At 39.6% G+C, this 18,852-nt stretch overlaps 1 protein-coding gene across 1 annotated transcript in view; it reads left to right on the top strand.

Moving 5' to 3' along the window:
- The window catches only part of EMILIN2 (elastin microfibril interfacer 2), a 37,350-nt gene that overhangs the window by 4,037 nt on the left and 14,461 nt on the right, over positions 1–18,852 (top strand). Inside the window, exons 3-4 of the mRNA XM_048289488.1 lie at positions 9,561–9,736; positions 11,520–13,436. Of these exons, the coding sequence (XP_048145445.1) occupies positions 9,561–9,736; positions 11,520–13,436 (2,093 nt within the window). The remainder of the gene's footprint in view (positions 1–9,560; positions 9,737–11,519; positions 13,437–18,852) is intronic.

Below are 18,852 nucleotides of genomic sequence, written 5' to 3'. Positions count from 1 at the left end.
TTTCTGCCTTTGCTAGAGAATTGCAAGCAGGACTTCTCCCTACGAGGTAGTAAATCAAATAGAAAAACATTCAGGTTGGTAAGGACCTCGGGAGGTCATGCAGTCTCCTCAAAGTCCCCAGCTAACAGCAGAACCAGCTTCAAATTTAGATAAGGTTGCTCAGGGACTTGAAGAAAGGAGTTTTTATCAGATCTCCTAATTCATGTACCAGCCCCCATTAATTATGCTCATGTGGGTAAAGATATCTGTGCTCAAGTCAGGTCATCTTTCTTTAGCTTGTGAGGAGTGAATTTCATGATTTAGTGTAAGTTTCTCATCTTAACACTAATGATACATTAAGCCCATTATTTCATTTATAAAATGACCAAGAAAATGATGAATGAATCAACAGCTAAATTAGCAAGCCTCTCCAAATTTCTAATTGAGCAATATTTTCCAACTTCTTGTCATTTTATACTTTCAGATGATCATAAATAAGCCCAGTGCCAAACTAATCACAACTTTATTCATGGCCCAGAAGAAGAGTCAAAGCACAAGATTGAAATAACTTTAGAGAATGTTGCTACAAGTTTTCTGCATTCATAAATATCGGAACAGATTACTGCTTATGAGTAAAACACTACTTTTAGTAAGCAGCATTCAGCATTTATTAACAATATATTATTGGGTAAAAGTGGAAATTTTATAACTGAAAACCCTCATAGGAGACCTCCAGTTCAAGTTGAATGTTTTCATCCATCTGGCAACCTCAGAACGACCTGGGTGGAGCACATCAGCCCCAGTCTAGGAATATATAGGAAATCCCCATGTAATTTTCAACCTTCTAACAGTCCCAAAGTAGTTTTCTCTGAGACTGTTCTGTTGCTAGAAATTAAGCATGCAGATTAGTGTCAGAGTTCTCAGCACCAGGCAGGATCAAACCTCAGATGCACAAGTCAGCACGGACTGAGCCTGTTTGCTGCTGGCCTCCAGCAATACATATCTCATAAGAAAAACTTCTCAGGATGCACGAAGACTTGAAGGGAAAGCAAGAACTGTTTAATGTTTCCCCTCCAAGTATCTATAAAGGTCTTCAGGACTTTCTTTCCAGCTTTGTGTATTTTGTATGAAGCAGAATCTCTTTGTACAGGCTCCAGCTAGCTGACTACATAGGGAGGTTAGCCTAGGGGCTTGTGCATTGAAAACTGTAAGGAAACTCAAAAAACTTCAGTCTCCTGGAGTGCTTGTTTGAAAATCTTTGAGATCCTGCTGGGTGTGGTAAGTTTTCCTGGCTGCCTCCCTAAGCCTGAAATTGTGCATCTCTGTCTCCACGCACTGAACGCAGCAGAGTCTTTTTTCTCCGTGAACTGGACAGGGAATTTTCATTCCATGCATCATTTGAGTTTGTTGCAATAATGTAAAAAAAAAAAAAAATCCCATGCTACTCCTCACTTCACATTAATGTAAATACTTAGAGTTTCATGCTCTTCTGATTTGAGAAATGTGTGACCTGGAGGTCTGGGGCCTCTTCTGTTAAGCACCAAACTGTTGCCAAAGAAATAAGTTTTTATTTTCAGGGAGCTGCTGACCAGTTAAGGTGTATTTCATCGTAAATACCCAAATAACCAAGGAACATTCTGTACCATTAGACCATTAGTGGGCAGTGCCAGTTTTACACATTGGGGATATTGTGACTCCCATCTGACTTCAGTTTTGCATTCACATCTCATCTTTCCTTTGCCTTCTGGTTCACTTTTAACTTGGTGTCTTGGAAAGTAACTGCTCTCAAAACAATGCTCCATTTTATTCTTGAAGTTGGGGTCCCACTTAATCCCACAGGTTAGCTCTTGCCTTCATGAAAGTATTGCTTGTTTGTTTCATCTGGGTGTATTTTCAAATAATCTCCAGCAATAGCTCTTTCTAGAGCATTCTAGAATTTCATGGGCAGAGAAGCAGAAGAGAGACTGAGCAGGAGCTCAGTTTGTCAGGCAGCTTTATCAGTAGCAGTGCTCTGCATCCTCACTTCATCTTTCCACTCGTGTAAAGTGAGAAACTTGATCCCTACTGCTGGGAGAGGCAGGTGATGATGTTGTTAACATATAACCTGTTGCAAAGTTGTTCCTGTTCCATCACTGTTAAGAGTACATCACTTTGCGGCTCTACAAAACTTTCTGAAATCCTTTTGAAAGGGCTGTATTTTCAGGGTTCTCCTATCCCATTCTATTTAGGTGGGATTTTAATAGCTTCCTGTTGGTCTGTTACCATGTGTTTGACTGGCATTTCAACATTGTAAATCCCAAGACTGAAGTTCTGCTCTGAGCCACAGGCTGCCTGTGGCTCTAAGTTACTTAAATACATCCTATGTCTTGGTTTTGCTGTTCATAAGAAGAGGATGCCTACCTAGTGGTAATTTATGAACATTAAGCATAATAACATCTTAAAGTTCTGGGCATTTCCTGCTGGACTTTAATGGTCAGCTTTTTGAAAATAAGACCCTTGGCAGCCAAGAGAGAGTTAGACAGGTAGGTAGGTATTTGTGTATGTGTGTGTGAAGATGTATATACAACAAGAAGAAATACCTAATATGTGACATGAGCTGACATTTCAGAATGTGCTTGGTTCTTTCTTCCCACAAAGAATCGTTTCTCTCCCGAGAGAGAAAATTGTAGTTTGAATCTCATCTTTTTTTGATAGAAGAATTCCAGCTGAGTGGCATAAAATCCACTGTAAAAGTAATAAACAATGGCACTTCTGGAGACTTTGAAATGAAACCATGTGGTTTTGCCTGAGAATAGTTGAATGTTTTTGTCTTCTACCAGTTCCTGTAATCTTCTGTCCTTCTTACTGAGCAAAACATGAACTTTGCAGTAAAATTCAGCCAGATTCTCTCAGATGCATTGAAATAGTGTTCAGTATTGAAGACAACTAAGTGCCAAGTGACCAGGCTGTAGTGAGCTAATCGGGGCACCATGATTCTCGGCTTCTTCCCTGGCACCAGTAGATGAGATGACTGTTTTATTTAGGGATAGACAAAAACAACTTTTTCCTTCCTTGTATGAAGGAGTAATACAATCACCTGTGCCAGGTCTCTGCCCACTTAGCAATTTCTTCCAGATGGAAGGCCATCCTCTCCCATCATGCTTTCCAGGTAGCGTGAAGACACCAAGTAAAAATAATCGATGGAAGAAAGTACTGAGTCTCTCAATGCTCATTCCTATTCTATGAAACATTCAGTGTAATTACAGTGCTTTTGTAGTCAGATACTAAAGCACTCTTTGCAGTGACCTGGATGGGTGATTTCTTGGCTGTGCACACAGCAGGCAGTTGTGTTCCTGTGGATGCAGAGTGTTTTGACTCATTCCCTTTCTTTCCTTCAGTTTGTGTCCCTGTTAATGCTCTCAGCCAGCAGCAGTTTTTTGTTCAGGATTTAGCTCAGAACAGATCAGGTACAAATGTTGGCCATGCTATACATGAGGGCAAATTTTATTAAGAGCTCCCTTGTGTGCCTGTGCGAGCCTGGAGAAGCTGAGTCTGCTTGGTCATATGCCCTAGTGATGCTTGTCATAACTTTATATTTTCCACAGGAGTGCCTCAAAACTTTGTTTCTCCCAGCACAAAAAATTTTGAAACACTCTTGCTGCTTTCACTGAACACTTAGACTTCTGTAGGTTCATCTGTTCCTGTCAAAACATCTCTTCGCCGCTTGCTATAAACGCCTTAGGACAAATTCTTAGTAAAGACACATTTTTCTCAAATTAAGCTCATCTGTGGGCTGGAATACAAGCTAGCTGCCAGTGCTGTTGTGTAGTAGCAAGGTAATAAAAGAATGAAAAACAAAGGTGGGATTTGATTCACCCTGACCTAAATTGTCTGCCCTGTATGCAGAGGGATGAAACTGAGCGTGGGAGCTTAGACGTGCAGTGATGGTGACTCAAATGCAAGTCAGTGGTGTCCAGCACACTCTGTAGGTAACAGGATGTAAATAATGACTTTAGGGTGAGATGCAGCCCTGTTTTGACTCTGCTGGCTGTGTTGACTATTTCTGTTTGCCTTCATGGAAATACAGACCCTTAAAGCCTGTCCTTACCTACACAGGAGGCACCTGAAATCCCTGTGTGCTGAAACTCACTGTTACTGACAGCTGCTAAAATCTCCGAAGATTTCAGTGGAACTAGGATTTCTACCACCATTTTCAGGGCTTACAATTAAGCCTGCACTCTTGAGAAGCAGAAAACTTAGGATCAACTGGTTCTAGTTCAGTGTTTGTGTAGTATAAACAGCCAATAAGATGTATTTTCAGCCTACAAAATAAAAAAATGCTTGGTCAAAATATGATTGCATTTAATTACATCTTCTAGGTAGTGTTTTTGAGTGGTGTCTATATGCCACTTAAGTGCTCCCATTGCAATATATTGGAGATTTAGATGACTGGGACTATATAACTGTAGTATAACTGTATAAATATAACTACCAGACTATGCAATTTACGAAGAATGTGTCTACATGCAATAAAAATGTTAGAGTGTAGATTTTGTATCTTCTATTTTGTAAAGACAGAAATTTGCAGGCTGCTGAAATCATGGGACTCGTTCCAATCACTACAGAATTTTGGACCAACCTTGAGGCTTTGTGCTCAGAGTAAACATTTTTTATGCTGCTTATGTAGAAACATGCTGATTCTGTGGTCCCTTCCTCACAGTGAGGATGTGGTGGCACTTATCTCATTGCATTTCCCAGAAGGCTGAATGCTAATATCTAGTTACAGAGCTGAGCCGTATGTTTTCCCACCAATTTCACCCAAGTGTTTCTGATTTGTTTTATCACTATTAGGTGACATTCCAAATATCAGCGTTAACTGTTTCCTTCTGTGGCTTAGCACCATGAGAATATTATAGCTCATTCCCTAGTCAAAATGTCTAGCATTTACAGCAAACATGTATTTTTAATCAAGCATTTTCCTGTGGAAGTACTTCTCTCTCAAAGAGGAGGAATATTTGAATGCTATTGTCACCCTGTACAACTTCATTTCAGCTGTGAAACACTTAAGATATTAAAAGTGGAGGTTTGTGTTAGTGGTCTGGGTGTGTTTTCTCATTTGATCAGCATGTTGAGTTCATGATGAAGGTAGTAGGTGTGGGTAGTTACAAGCCTGTTGTGGAAAAACTCCTGCAAAACAGCTGTTCTTATGTTCTCTGTTGCAATGAAAGATTAGAGATAGTTGATATTAACCTTTATTCATGCTTTATAAAAGAATGATTTCAGTATTTAGCTCAGTTCATCAAGAGATTATGACCACCATCTTGGACTTGAAGTCCACAGGAGAATGGAGTGACTTGGCACAGTAATTGCTGGTGTGTTGTATGTAATTTCTAACCACATAAGAAATGACTATTTTTTAAAATAGTTTTGAAGTATACTTGTAAAAATAATTAACGTTTGTTAACACTTATTTGAATAGCAGAAATCCAAGTCAAACAGAGGAAGATTTGATGTTTTACTGGTTTTAGTTGCATTGCAGCATATATAGGTGTAAAAGCGGAGCCTCAATTTTTAAGAGACTTAGGAAACTTTTGTGGACCCTTTTGACAAAATTGCTTCATTAGATAACTCTGTAAAGATTCACACCTGCCAGATAAACAGTGTGAAACTTGATGTTGTATTCCAACCATGTATCTTTATCCAGCTTCATAGAGAAGCAACATTTTGCTCTGAGTACCCTGAGTGCATTTTATGTGTTTTGTGTGCTTGTGTTTGTATATTATATGTTTGCTATGACTATGAGTGAGTAGTTGGATTCAGAATACTGCAGATTTAAATAAAGACATGTCTAATTTGTACATTTTGATAGTTCCCAGTCCTATGTCTTTCACATACATAGAATCACAAATTATTCTCAGGATGCAGTCCCTAGAAGAAAATTATGGTTTGTTTTGTTAGAACGGTAAGCAACAACAGAATTGTGTTCAGTGCTGTTAGACTGCTATATCCTAGCAAAATCATGGAAGTCTCCAGCTCCTCCTCTGAAATTCACTGAGTGAGCAAAGTTCTGACTTTAAAAAGCATCTTGTATGATTGAGAATCTCCCTGGGGCTGGATGCATGCTGGTGACTGTCATTTGCCAGTGCACCGTGACACCTTTTCTTTCATGGGCAGCTTGCACAGCAGCTGTGCATGAAGAATGTCATTGGTAGAGAAGCTGTAGCAGTGAAGTTGTGATTTTAAAGAAATTTTTATGTGACTGGATTCAAATTAGAGAAGTGCTAGTGTAAGTTCCTGTTTCCCAGCCTTACATGACTGGCCCTCCTGGAGGAAATGGGAGTAGCTCCGTGATTCATTCAGCTGGACTGGCAGTATAGAGAAGTAGTTCTTGGTAAGTAAATCCCAACTGAATTTTTGAGCTTTCCATGAGTATAACTGTCTTGTTACCACAGTTCAAAGTCTGAAATATGAAAGCTGTTCTAGATCCAGATTTTGAAATGTTCTGATTCTAGCTTATTTTGGCTCTAGGAAAATAGTGACTTAGGATTCAGGTTAATCTGTATTTGATGTACCATATCTGAAAACAAAACAGATCCAATTTGTGTATTTGCTTGAGTTCTCAAACTTGCAAGAATTTGTAAGAAGTGGACTGCATTTCAAATAGTTTTTTAAATTAAATAGTATTTAGACATTTTATGCCTATTAGGATCAGGAGACAATAAAACAAAAAAGAGTAAGAACGTCAAGTATGCCTGTTTTTTAATTTTAAGATGGAGTTTGGAAAAGTTTTAAATTTTTGACGCTGAAAAAATATTAAGCTTGATTTCTTTTTATTTGTTTATATTCTTCTTTTGCATTTGGTTGTGTCTTATGATTTGTCTGACTGTTGAAGTCATCTCAAAGTGTCTATCTTGATGAATATGACTACAGACAAGGTGTTCAAAGAGAAAATTGTCAGAAATGTGATGGAAAATCCTTGTTCTGTAGTTTGAGTGAAGAAGCACACAATTTGCATATAAATAGTTCTTATTCATTTTATGAAATTAATTTCAGCTATATTCTTAAAGCTTTGTTAGGGAAAAAGAGAGATGTGGCATTTGAAAATAACCAAAATACTGTAATTTTCAGGAAGGGCTTTGGCCCTGAAAATAAAGAGGAACACACACGAAGTTAGAAGCAGTTAAGTGTTTTATGGAAATTATACAGAAATATGTACAACCATTTCCGGCATGTGAAAACTGATCTGGAAGTTCCAAGTTTGCACTTCAGTAATGTGGTGGTTGTGAGAGAGGTTGTAATGACTCTCAAAACCACTTCAAAACACTAAAGCATCTAGCTAATCCTGTGCTCCTGATTCTGGCAGCTAGCTGGAAGGAAAGGATTCAAACCCAAATTATCTACACAAGATGTAGTTTAATGCTTTAGATAAGGGAGAAGGAAAAGGAAGTTCCTGGGTGGCCGGGATATTGTTCTTCCCAGTGGTGCCCTCTACGTTGCACTCCTCTATTTAATTTTTAAAGCACTTGACCTTGGGGATTTCTGTACTTTGTAAACAGGATTCAGCAGATGTTTAAGTGAAAACTGTAGAAGAAATGATGAGCTGGAGTGCAGTCTACAGCTGTTTCATATATGGTGTTCAGAAGGTATGAAAGGGTTGGAAACCCTCTCTGAGTTTACGTGCTCCAAGTCAGAGTATGAAAAGCTGACAGCCACAGCAAACCACTGCAGTTATGAGCAGCTCATAGACAGAGATACAGCACAGCCTGCCCCTGCCCTCCTATGCAGATTCACAGAAGAAGGGAGAGGCCTCCAGAGAGGCTTATTAGTATAAACTACTCTTGGCCTAGAAATAGTTGCAAAAAAATATGATTGTCTCTAGTGAAAGCAGCTTTTTCCCCTTAAATGAGAAGTCGTAGACAAAGTAATAATGTGAAACAACACTGAGTATTTCCCGAGTGCAGAAATTAGACTATATTGTGGCAGAATTGGGAAAGATACAGTTGGAAAAGAAACCAATTCCTAATTACCAGTTAGTATTTTAAGCACACCACTGCAAGTTTGTTACCAAAAAGGGACAGCAAATGGCTGTCAGATGGGGGGACATTATATTAAAGTTATGTATCTGAAATATGCTGAATAAAAAAGTGTTAGAATTATTTCAGCAACTATTTGCATGTGTGGCAGGAGAAGCCTTGAAGGGTAACAGTAAGTTAAGTCCCTCTCTGTGACTTTCAGCAGGAAATGTTTCACAGTCTGTGTAAGATTTACTTCTTTCCATTTGGTAGCTGATTACTGATTTTTTTTTTTTTTGACCAGTAAGGAATTTTGCATATTAATACAAGGCCACGTTCAATGAAATACGTGATTTTTGTGGGATAGCACGGCTGCTTCTGGTGCTGTTCTGTACTGTATTCTCTCTGTCCCAGGATAGAGCCCCTGTGAGCCCAGCCAGGCTGTGGCTGAAATCTACTGCAGAGCTCCTGTAGATTCCTTTGCTACTGTTCTGCATTTATTCTGCTGGTGTTACTGTTTAGGGGCACCTCAGCTGTGAAGTGAGCCTGTCATTCATTAATGGATGCAAACTGTTCTAATCTGAAATAATCTTAAGGAAAAAAGATCTGAAAAAGCCATAGGGAAATTAGTAATGTGATGCTAGTTTTACTCAGAGAAAAGAATTCACTTGAGAAATTGGGATGACTTTTTTTGTTTGTATGTGTTCCAAGAATACCATTTTATAGAGCTCAGGTGGCAAATCCCTGTTTTACTCATTTTCCTCATCTCTCAACCCAAAATAAGCTGTACCTTAAATTGATGTAGTTTTTATCCAATAGCATAGGGGATGTATTTGAAGGGACGTTATGGAAGAAGTCTTTGGTTAAAGAAAGTTGCACAACCAGAATCAGTTTGTCATTTATTAACTTCTAAGTTATTAATCAGGGAAGCTCAAGGTTGTATGTACATAATGTGTGCATAGGTTTGTCTGCCAAAACCTCTTCAACTTAACTGATGAAGTAGGAAAGAGTTGATTTCTTTGTTGGTTGTAGTGTTTCATCTGACTTCTCCTTTCATGTCCTCATCTGAACTCACACTTTCATCATTTTGTCCTTCACTGGAATATCCCTCCCAGCTTTGACTGCTCTGTTCATATGGGTTCTGAGGAATGGTTTAAGTGGAGACTGTGGAAAGACAAGTGGGACAAAGCAGGCAGAAGCATTTTTGTGATGTTCAGAAGAGCCCTGGGGGGAGGGTTGCAGTGAGAAGTTAGAGGAAAAACATTTTGAATTTATAGAGTAATACACTGGTGGTCCATGCTACTCTCAGTGGTGTCTGATGAGTTGTACCTTCACTTGCCACATTTTATCCCTCTGCTCATACATGAAAGCCCCTATTCCGTGGCTCCCTATCACGACTGTGTTGAGTGGAGGCAGCTTTAAAACCTAGACAGAAACATTTGTTCATTTGATGTTTAAAGCAGAAAATGAATCATAGCTGTAAGTGTTTGATTTTCATTATAAAACCCCCTGAAACCTATTTTAATTTTAACTTTAATCTAAATAGCAGCTTAGGTTACGAATTGTTTAAAACACTTTCTGTTTTCGCAGATACCGAACGAGTTTCAGACCTCGGTACACAGTTGCCTATAAGACAGTAACAGAGCTGGAATGGAGATGTTGTCCTGGCTACAAAGGGGAGGACTGCAGGGAAGGACCAGCAGAAAAGCCAAACACTGCTCGTCGTCCCACAACACCAGCAAAAGCTGTTGTGAAGAAAGGCACAGGTAACTTCTTGTTTGTATGCACAATCATGTCTGGTTTCTTGTTTTGTCTTCTAAGGATAAGAATCATTATGGTTTCTATTAAACTCAACTACTGCCAAGTACAAAAGCCATAGGAAAGACTCTCTGTGGTGGGAAAATAATAGCCAGGCCATAGCAGTCTTGATACGGGGAATTTTCTGAAGAGTAACAGAGGAATGGGCTGTAGAACACTGGCTGGAAATGCCAGCTGCCTACTCATGGTTCCAGAAAATCTTTGTGTTAAGACTGTGGGTTTTTTAATTTTACAGGGGGTTTTTTTGTGGTTTCTCCAGTGCTCAGAAAAAAAAATTAAAAAAGAAGAACTGTTATTAAAACAAAAGAAAAACTCAGGTACTAATTTTAATCATATATAAGGGTTCCTAGCAGTTTCTCCATGTTTTGTTCAAGATTGTGAAGATTTTACAGATTCATGTTAGACGATCTGCCTTAATAATGAGTAAGGGAATAAGTAAGGATAAGCCTCAACTTCTCATAAAGTATCTTAAGGAATGAATGATGTTTGTTTGTGTAGGATACTGTCTTCTGAAAGGGCAAGAAGGAATTCTGTTACTGCCATATTATACCTTTTCTCCATTAAGAAAAAATGATAAACAGATGTTTCTTTCTGCAGGACTTTTTCCGACATAATTGGAGATTAGTGTCACATACAGCACTTAGTCAGATTTCCACATGTGTTTTCTGTGTAGTGGAATGTATTGAATGACTGAATACATGGTTTCAGACTAGTCCCATAGATTATATGCCTGCTTTAAAAACAAGCTTTTAAAATATTTAGCCAGCCTAAAATAGTTAGCCAGCCTAAAATATTAATTCCAAGTGATGATAATAAAACATCATGGTATCTGTACCCTTCTCCCCTCTTCTAGACAAAATTAAAAATTACTTTGCCTTTTCCTGCAGTTTATCCTTTCTTGACCTCTGATAATGTTTGTTTTTTATTTTGTGGTTCTGGATTTTCTGCAATTGTTACATATTTTGCTTGAAACTGAACATCCAGATTTGTACGTGGCTCTGTAAATGTGGTGCTACTAACGACAATATTCAGATTCATTAATTGATTTCTCATAGGTAAAAAGCAGATTGCAGCTAAAAGTCTTCTCTTTCTGATTTTCATTCAATGAGGATAAGTTATTTTTATCTAACAGTTTTGAATGTGTAGAACTTATGCTTTTATGCATGGTTTTATTGCCTGCTTAAATATATGTCAAATAATTAGGTATTTGTGAAGCAAGTATGATAAGTGGAGTGTCTTGCAGAACCTCATGTCATATATGGGATGTATATTTGGACCCCAGTTCAGTAAAACACTGAAGCACAAACCTACTTCAGGCACATAAATGACTGCCACTGAAGTTTTCAGTGGGAATTCAGGGGCAAATTATTGTTATAGAAGATGCAGTGGTTCTAAGGTGATTGGGCTGTGATGTGTATGGATCTATAATGGTCTGTTATATATGCTGCAGCTCAGATCCATTGCTGAGCAAAAGGGATGATTCTGCTTGCCAGTTTATGTATGGCCACTGTATCTTGGAAGGAATTGGTCACTGTTCTCAAACTTTTAGTTCTGACGGTTTTGATAACGTATTAATTATAAACAACTGAAAATAAGGACAGAAAAGACAACAAGCATTAGGCAGTTTAAATCATTATTTCATTGTAAAGAAAAGTGAAGTTAACTGCAGCTGATTGAAACAGATACCACTGGGAATATTTACATCCACATTTTGTTATTTCTGGGAAACAGATGCAGAACCAACAGAAGCACCAGAGCCTCCACCATATGAGAAGAGAATGCAATTTCTTGAGGACGAATTGTTTAGACTTACACGGTCTGTGATTGAACTTCAGTCGTCTGTGGCAGGTGTGAATGAAAACCTGAAGCTGACTGTACAAGAAGATGCTAGCAAGATGTTGGTCACTTGGCTGAACAACCTTTACGACCGCCCAGAGCCTGACAGTGCAGTTGGTGGCGCAACAGACACTATTCAGCTGCCAGGACTCTTCAACAATAAAGATCAAAAAGACCCTTTTATTGATTTTGAAATGGAAGATATAAAATCTGAGCTAGCTGAGGTCAAAGAAGCCTTGAAGATGAGGAATGATGAGCTGGAGGAACTGAATGGAAAGGTAAAAGGTTATGAAGGACAATTGAAACAACTGCAGGAGGTAGCACGAGGACCTACAATAACAATGCCCCGTGACAATATATATCAGGAATATATAGACTCAAAATTTGAGTCCCTCAGGCAAGAAATAATGGAAGCACTTGAAAAGGAAGTGGCAGATCTGAAGAACTCCTGTGAGGATATTCAGCAGCAGTATGATGGCAATAGCTGTGTAGGGATAATCAGTGTTATAAAAGGAAAAGAGAATGACTTGAGAAAAGAAATAAATATGCTCCGCACTCAGATTCCATCAAATGACTCCAGTTGTTGCAAGAAGGGCGAGGGAAATGACTTTGACCAACAGATGAAAGATTTAGATAAGAAGATTGACAGAATTGTGGAAGCACAGAGGATGTTGAATGTCAGAATAGATAATGAAATCATTCGATTGTCAACTCCAGATCTAGAAGATGTGTTTGGTGAGAGGCTGGAGGAGCTGGATGCGAGGATGAATATTACGGAACGAAATGCTGAAGAGCATTGTTTTTATGTCGAGGAGACTCTCCGCAGTGCTATCGCTGCTGAGGTGGACGAACTGAGAGACTTGTTCGACCAAAAGCTGCGGGCACTGGAGGTTAGGCTGGGCGGCACTATTTTAGAGCTTGCCAACACCACAGACCTGGATGGAATGTTTGTTAATCCTGGGCCCATCTTGCCCAGCGATGCAGGATTTGCAAATGAGCAGTTTACAGCAGAGATGAATTTCCTGAAGGACAAACTGCTGTCACTTGAACAGGTCTGTGGGCAGAAATGTCAGTCTACACCACAAGGTATGGAGAGTCTTCAGAAAGAGCTAGAAAATTGTAATGACAAGTACAATCACTTGCTTTTGAAAACAGAGAATAATTCTGTTCTCCTGCAGTCTCTAAATAGCTCTCTTAATGAGAAACTCAGCTTAATTAAGAGTAACCAACGTGATGTGCAGAAAATGCAGAGAGATGTGCGTGTATTCCGATACAATCTAAATGCCATTGATAAAGATATGAAAAATCTTCAAGATGGCCTGAGTAGCTGCAGGGAGCAGCTTCTGGGTGTCAATTCGACATGCAGAAAAACACAACGAGGTGTCTTCCGAAAAATTGATCAAATGCAGAGGACATTTGCAAATCAAACTGCTCATTCCAATGAGAACTGCTGTGGTGAAGTGAAAGACAGACTAGAACAATTGAATGACCATATCCTGAATGATCTTAGCAAGTGCAAAGAAAAGACCCAAGGTGTCCAGGAGGGTGTTTCAGATGTTGAGAGCAGGGTCTCACATGTTGAAAAAGTCTGTGGCAAGCTGGACTCTGTTTCAGACAGCTTGCAGAATATAAAAGACGGTCTGAATAAGCACGTGAGCAGCTTATGGAACTGCATCCGTGAAATGAATGGAACTATAGCATCTCATTCTACTGATATTTCTGGCCTCAAAAAGTCTGTACAACAGTTTCATAGTCAGGTCTCCAAAATCACCACAGACATTGAAGGTGTGCTGAAATCTCAGTCTGACACAAGTAAGTTCCTTGCTTTCTTTTTTTTACTTTTGTTTGTTTGTTTGTTTTTCATCTGGCTTTCCTTTCTGAAACGCTTAGAAAAGAACTAAACAAGGGAGGAAAAACTTAATATTACACAATATCTACTTTGTTTTTACAGTGACTCTAATTTTGGCTCTTTGCTCCAGAACACCACAGAGTACTTTGAGTGCTTTTAAAAGTACCCTCCAAAAAAATAAAAAAGAAGTCTTACATGTTTTTATGTTACTTCGAGCTAGAATAAAGAGAGTGGGAAAAAGTAGTGGTTTTGAATAGTGATTCTAAAGTGAGTTTTTATGTAATAATTGTCTGTATTATTCCAGTTCATTTGATTTCATTTTTGTTTTGTTTAATTTTGTTGTTGATGATTATTCTGTATTTCTCAGGGAAAATTGAACAGTAAATAGAGAAAACTGAAGTCAAATGAATTCAAATTTATGATAAGAAAGATTTCCTCTAAGTTGTGTTTTTAGCATGGTTAATGATTATAATTCAGCACCAACTCTTTGATCTAGAAGTTTGACAAGTGAGCTCTGGCATATTTTGGCATGGCAATATAAGACTAGTGCTTCATCTCTCTCCCAGAAGCTTCCATTCCCACAAGGTTGTTGGCAGTAGTTGGCACATTCCAGCTGGCAGTGTTCTAACACCTCAGCTGGTTCTGTTAGTCCAACATGTTGGTGCAAATCTACCTCCACAGGTAGTTTAAAGTTTGCATCAGAGCAGATGAGAAGCCAGGGCACATTCCCTTTGGCTCAAAATGCTGGGAAATGGTAACCTCAGCATGTTGGTGAGCCTTGCTATGAAGGTTTAGAGACCTTGCCCAATGCCATCCAGTTCCCTCTGCAGTTCTTGCTCAAAATTTCAGCAATGGGTTGTTTTTCTGAGACTTGAAGTTTACAGGAGGAAGCTGAGTTCCTCTTTTCCCGTTTCTGTTAACATGACACAAAATCATAGGAATTGGAGACTGTTTTGAAGCTGCACTCCCCAGGTGGTTGATGCGTCTGGTTCTAATTCTGTGCATGTATGAGATAAATAAGAGGCCAATTTCTTTGACTGGCCTAAAATTAGAAGAGGTGCTGAGGGAAGAGCCTGTGGGCTGTTGCAACTGATGGTGGTTGGGAGAGATCAGATGCAAGACTCTTGAGTGTTCTTTCTTGAATGGACAAGTTGTGTTTCTTGAAGGGTCTGAAATTAATTTCTGTAGGGAAAAATATCGTCCTCACCCTGAGGCAGAGACTTGAAAACCTGTGATAGATGTGTTTCTTTTGTTTAGTTGTTTAAAACCAAATGCATAGCAGCACTTGACACAAAAATCCTTCTGAGGTGAGAAGCTTTTGTGTGAATTAAAAAAAAAAGTTTCTTTTCCTTTAAAGGAGGAAATGGAGTGAAGAGGGACTGTAAATTTCAGGTGATTCTTTTACTGTAATTTTGACTTAAATTCAACAGGGTTAGGACCTCTATCCCTAAACCTTGCAGAAGCAGACCCAGTCTCCATTAAAATGGAACATGATGTATCTGTATAATCCTGTTTCTCATCCATCTTGCCCAGAATTAACTAGCACTAGGGACCAACATTGGAGAAAGGTCCAAGATACACACAATTAGTAATCTTTCTTCTGCTATTTGAAGCAGGTGTTCAAGTAACCTCATGGGTTGCATTTATCAGCCCTTGTTACAATATATTAAAGCATTAAAAAGCCTCAGCACGCCTGGGTTTCCATAAAATACCTTTTCAGGGCAGACTGCTCCATCCACCACTGGGTGATAAAAGGCTGTGGAAGGACGCTGCTGCTGGGTCTGGGGTGGAGGAACTCTGAGCATCCCTTGCTGCTCTGGGGTGCCTCTGGCCTCTGCAGGATTTGTGAAGCATACACTGCAGTTCCCAAATGTTTCCAATTACAATAACACTGTCTGGCACAGCAGCCTAAGTAAGTTTTGATGGCTGGAGTTGCAGAAAGATTTTGGCAGAAGAGCCTTTTTTGGAAGTGATTTTGGGAACCCTGTTACATGAGTTGGGGTATGGCTTTAATTGTTTTTACATCTGTGATCTGCAGCATTGTCTCCCATACCAATGTTATTTGACAAGAAGACCTGGACTTGGATCAGTGGAGAATTTCTTAGGCACAATTTGCCAGCATATCGTAGCATTCAAACGATGTCATCTGACTTCAGAGGGGCCGAAAACAGAAACAAGTTGTTACTAATAAAGTTGTTTAAGGGCAGTAAGGCAAGGATGTGTTGCAAGAAATAAAATGTAAAATCTTACCAAGCAGTGTAAAGCCCAGCAAAGTCAAATGACCCTCATCTTAAAAACGTGGCTGCATTTTCTCCCATATTTTTTATTAAGAGGTTTAAAATGCCTCAATCCTCAAACTAACAAGGCAACGTAGTGATTGACTGTGCATCAGATATGAACCCAGAGACCAGAAATGTATTTTATTTGTTGCAACTCCTGGCGAAGGTAGTGAAATGTCTACAGCACGCAAGGCAGTGGTGACAGCAGGCAGTGGTCTGCTCGAAGCATTTAGGGAACCATGCACGATGTGCTCTCCAAGGTAAAGCAATCCAGCAGCTTTCCATTCCCATTAAATGGTGCCTTCCCCCAGCTCCATGTCTCATAGTCCAAGTTGCTCTCATTGCACTCTGTTCCTCTCTGTGGGTATGTTTGTTCTTCACATGGCACGAAACTGAAAGACACGTTAAAGTTGGTGGTCTCTTTTAACTTACTGCCTACTCATATATAGGCATGATTCATAGATCCATGAAGTTTTCCAGGAACCAGAAGTGTGGTCTTGCAGCCAGATACCATGCTGGGAGTGCAGTTTGCTTTGGTTACGGTTATTTGACCTGACCTGCCATTCCTATGGTAGTTGGCTGGGTAGCAGGGCTTTGAAACCAACAGCAAAATGTTGTCTGGTGAAGTTGTGGCCTAAGAAACCAAATGTGTGCCCTGCATTACAGCATCGATAAAATGCAACATAAAATTTTAATGTGGTGGTGTGAATAGTCATATAGTCAGTTCCTCTGGGTTCCCTGTGAGCTTGTGCACAATGCTGCTTTCTAACAGAATTGTAAAGTCCCCTTGGTGTCTGTAACAAAACTCAAGTGAGGTCTTTTTGGCTACTTGTGAGAGGAGGCACAGATTCCTTTATTTGCTAGTTAGCTTTATGCACTTTGTTCCTGTGTGATTTGGGGGCTGAGGAGAGCATGAGAAGATGCTGGTATGTGATGTGGTAACCACATTGCCACTCACAACAGTGATGACAAGCAGAGCAGCAAGGCTGCTGCTGCTGAGAACAGTGTTACTGTTCCTGGCTGCGTAATGATCTCAGCTCTATTCTTTGCCTTCCCAGATAGATGGGAAGAGGATGGGAAGATTTTGTTTGTGGCCTGCTCAGCAAAGTTAAAGCAGATCTCTACACACACGTATCTGATTGCTTCCACTTGAAGTTGAGCTTTAGGCAAGTGATTCTGGATTTAGTGTTGTGGAGATGGGACAGTTCTGAATATTGCAGTATTTATGTTGCATGCAAGGAAGCAGTTTCCTCAGGATATGGGACTTCAGCAGTTGATGGTTATTTAAAGGTCCAGAAAAACAAGCAGAGAAAAATATTCATTTTTCCAGTGTCATTTCAAATAACTGTCTTTATAAAGCTTAGCATAATTGACTCAAGAAATGACAAGTACGTGCATCCCAAGGTAAAGTATTTTGTCAATTTGTTTTTTCAGTGAGGTTAATCTGAAGATTTTAGTTGAAGGTCTAAATGAGTACCTCTGTGGACAGAAGTTGTCTCACTAAGTTAACAATTCTGTTAAACAATTCACCTCAATACTTAAAGACTTTTTTTGAAAGATTTTATAAGATTTTTTTAATCTTAGGGTTTTAATGAAAAATAATTTTAATCTGTATAAAGTGACCATTTCACTCTCTAGGCCTCTGCCCCGTGGGCTGAGTGAGCTTCAGCCCAGCTTTGTGGTGCGTTGCTTGTATGAGTTTCAATTCTCCTCACAGTTAAAAGCCAGCCAGCAAAGCTCAGGGAGGTTTTTTTTCTAGCAGCCATATCTAGCAAATGAACGCAGGTGGTGTGAGACTATGACTTCAGACAGGCTCCCAGTACTCTGGAAGGCTTATGTGGGCTTTTAAAGCTTTTATGAGACTGAAAACAAGAAATGAGATTCACAAGGGTAAAGTGCAGGTGTCGAGTTGTCACAAAACAGCACATGGGTTGCCAGTGACATTGTCTGGACCCCAGCCATGCGTTTGGGACAATACCTGCACAACTTTGTTGTATGCTCTTCCCCAAAGGCGCAGAGTAAGGCTCTCCTGGGGTCCCCAGACACACAGCCGAGCCAGGGGAAGCCTCACACCACATCTGCTTCTCGGCACAGCCAGCTGGCTTAGCCCTAGCCACTGGTGAATTTGCCTTGGTTGATTTTGGACTGTACTGAAGTGCTTCATTCTGAACCACTCAGAGAGGTGGTCTCCACTGTGGACCATGGCAAGTATGTCTGGTGTGTGATGGGTTGTGTCAGATAAATTTGCAACAGGATGTTTGCCCATTTCCACAGAAACTCACATCCATCCCTGTGCCTAAAGACATGTTTTGGTCTCAAAATGCAACCAAAGCAACCTATGCTGAATTTTAATTTAGCATGAAATTGTATTTATTCTGTGTAAAAGCTGTCATTGCATCTGCTAAAATCTACACATTTGTAAATTTCTGTTCTTAGTGTAGATGTAATTCAGCTTTACTCTTGGGAGGACACTGCATCCTTAAGTGTCATCTAGGACTTCATTTTTATGAATAAACCAGAATTCCTATAAAGGGCTTAGAACTTGATCAGATACACAAATGTAACCATGTCAGCACTGTTCAACTCTGATGTCATGTGGGTTGGCTGCCCTAGTGGAAAAGTCTTTTAATGGTATCTCTTCTATTTAAACAATAAAGAATTTAGTGATAGATCATATCCTGGGCTTCTGCCTTCATTGTCAGAAAATATTAGTAATGGAAGTACTTGGAAATTTAAGTCCATTGCTTTTAAAAGTAAGGGAGAAAAACCACTTAAGTCATGTTCATTTACCGATGTTTTTTGCTGTGGATAATTTTCGTTATGATCGTGCTAAAGGTCCAGCCTTGTGCTGGGAGTTGTGTGAGTACAGAGTCAAAAGCAAGCACGATGGGTGTGAGGGGTTGAGGAGAACTGAAGTGAAAGCAGAGAGAGAGAGTACGCTCTAGAATGAGGGTACCAGTGGGAATAAATTTGACACTCAGCCTGCTTGGTGCAGAAAGGCCAAGCTGGTCTAGCAATTGAATGAATGTTCATGGATTATTTGACTGCTGATTGTCCTGTCTTCAGGCTGTCTTCATTCCTTTCCCTCTGTCATACAGGC

This window comes from Corvus hawaiiensis, chromosome 30 (assembly GCF_020740725.1).
Source record: "Corvus hawaiiensis isolate bCorHaw1 chromosome 30, bCorHaw1.pri.cur, whole genome shotgun sequence".
Taxonomy (NCBI): domain Eukaryota; kingdom Metazoa; phylum Chordata; class Aves; order Passeriformes; family Corvidae; genus Corvus; species Corvus hawaiiensis.
The sequence above is the reverse complement of the archived record's forward strand: the minus strand, read 5'-3'. Positions and strand labels throughout refer to the sequence as shown.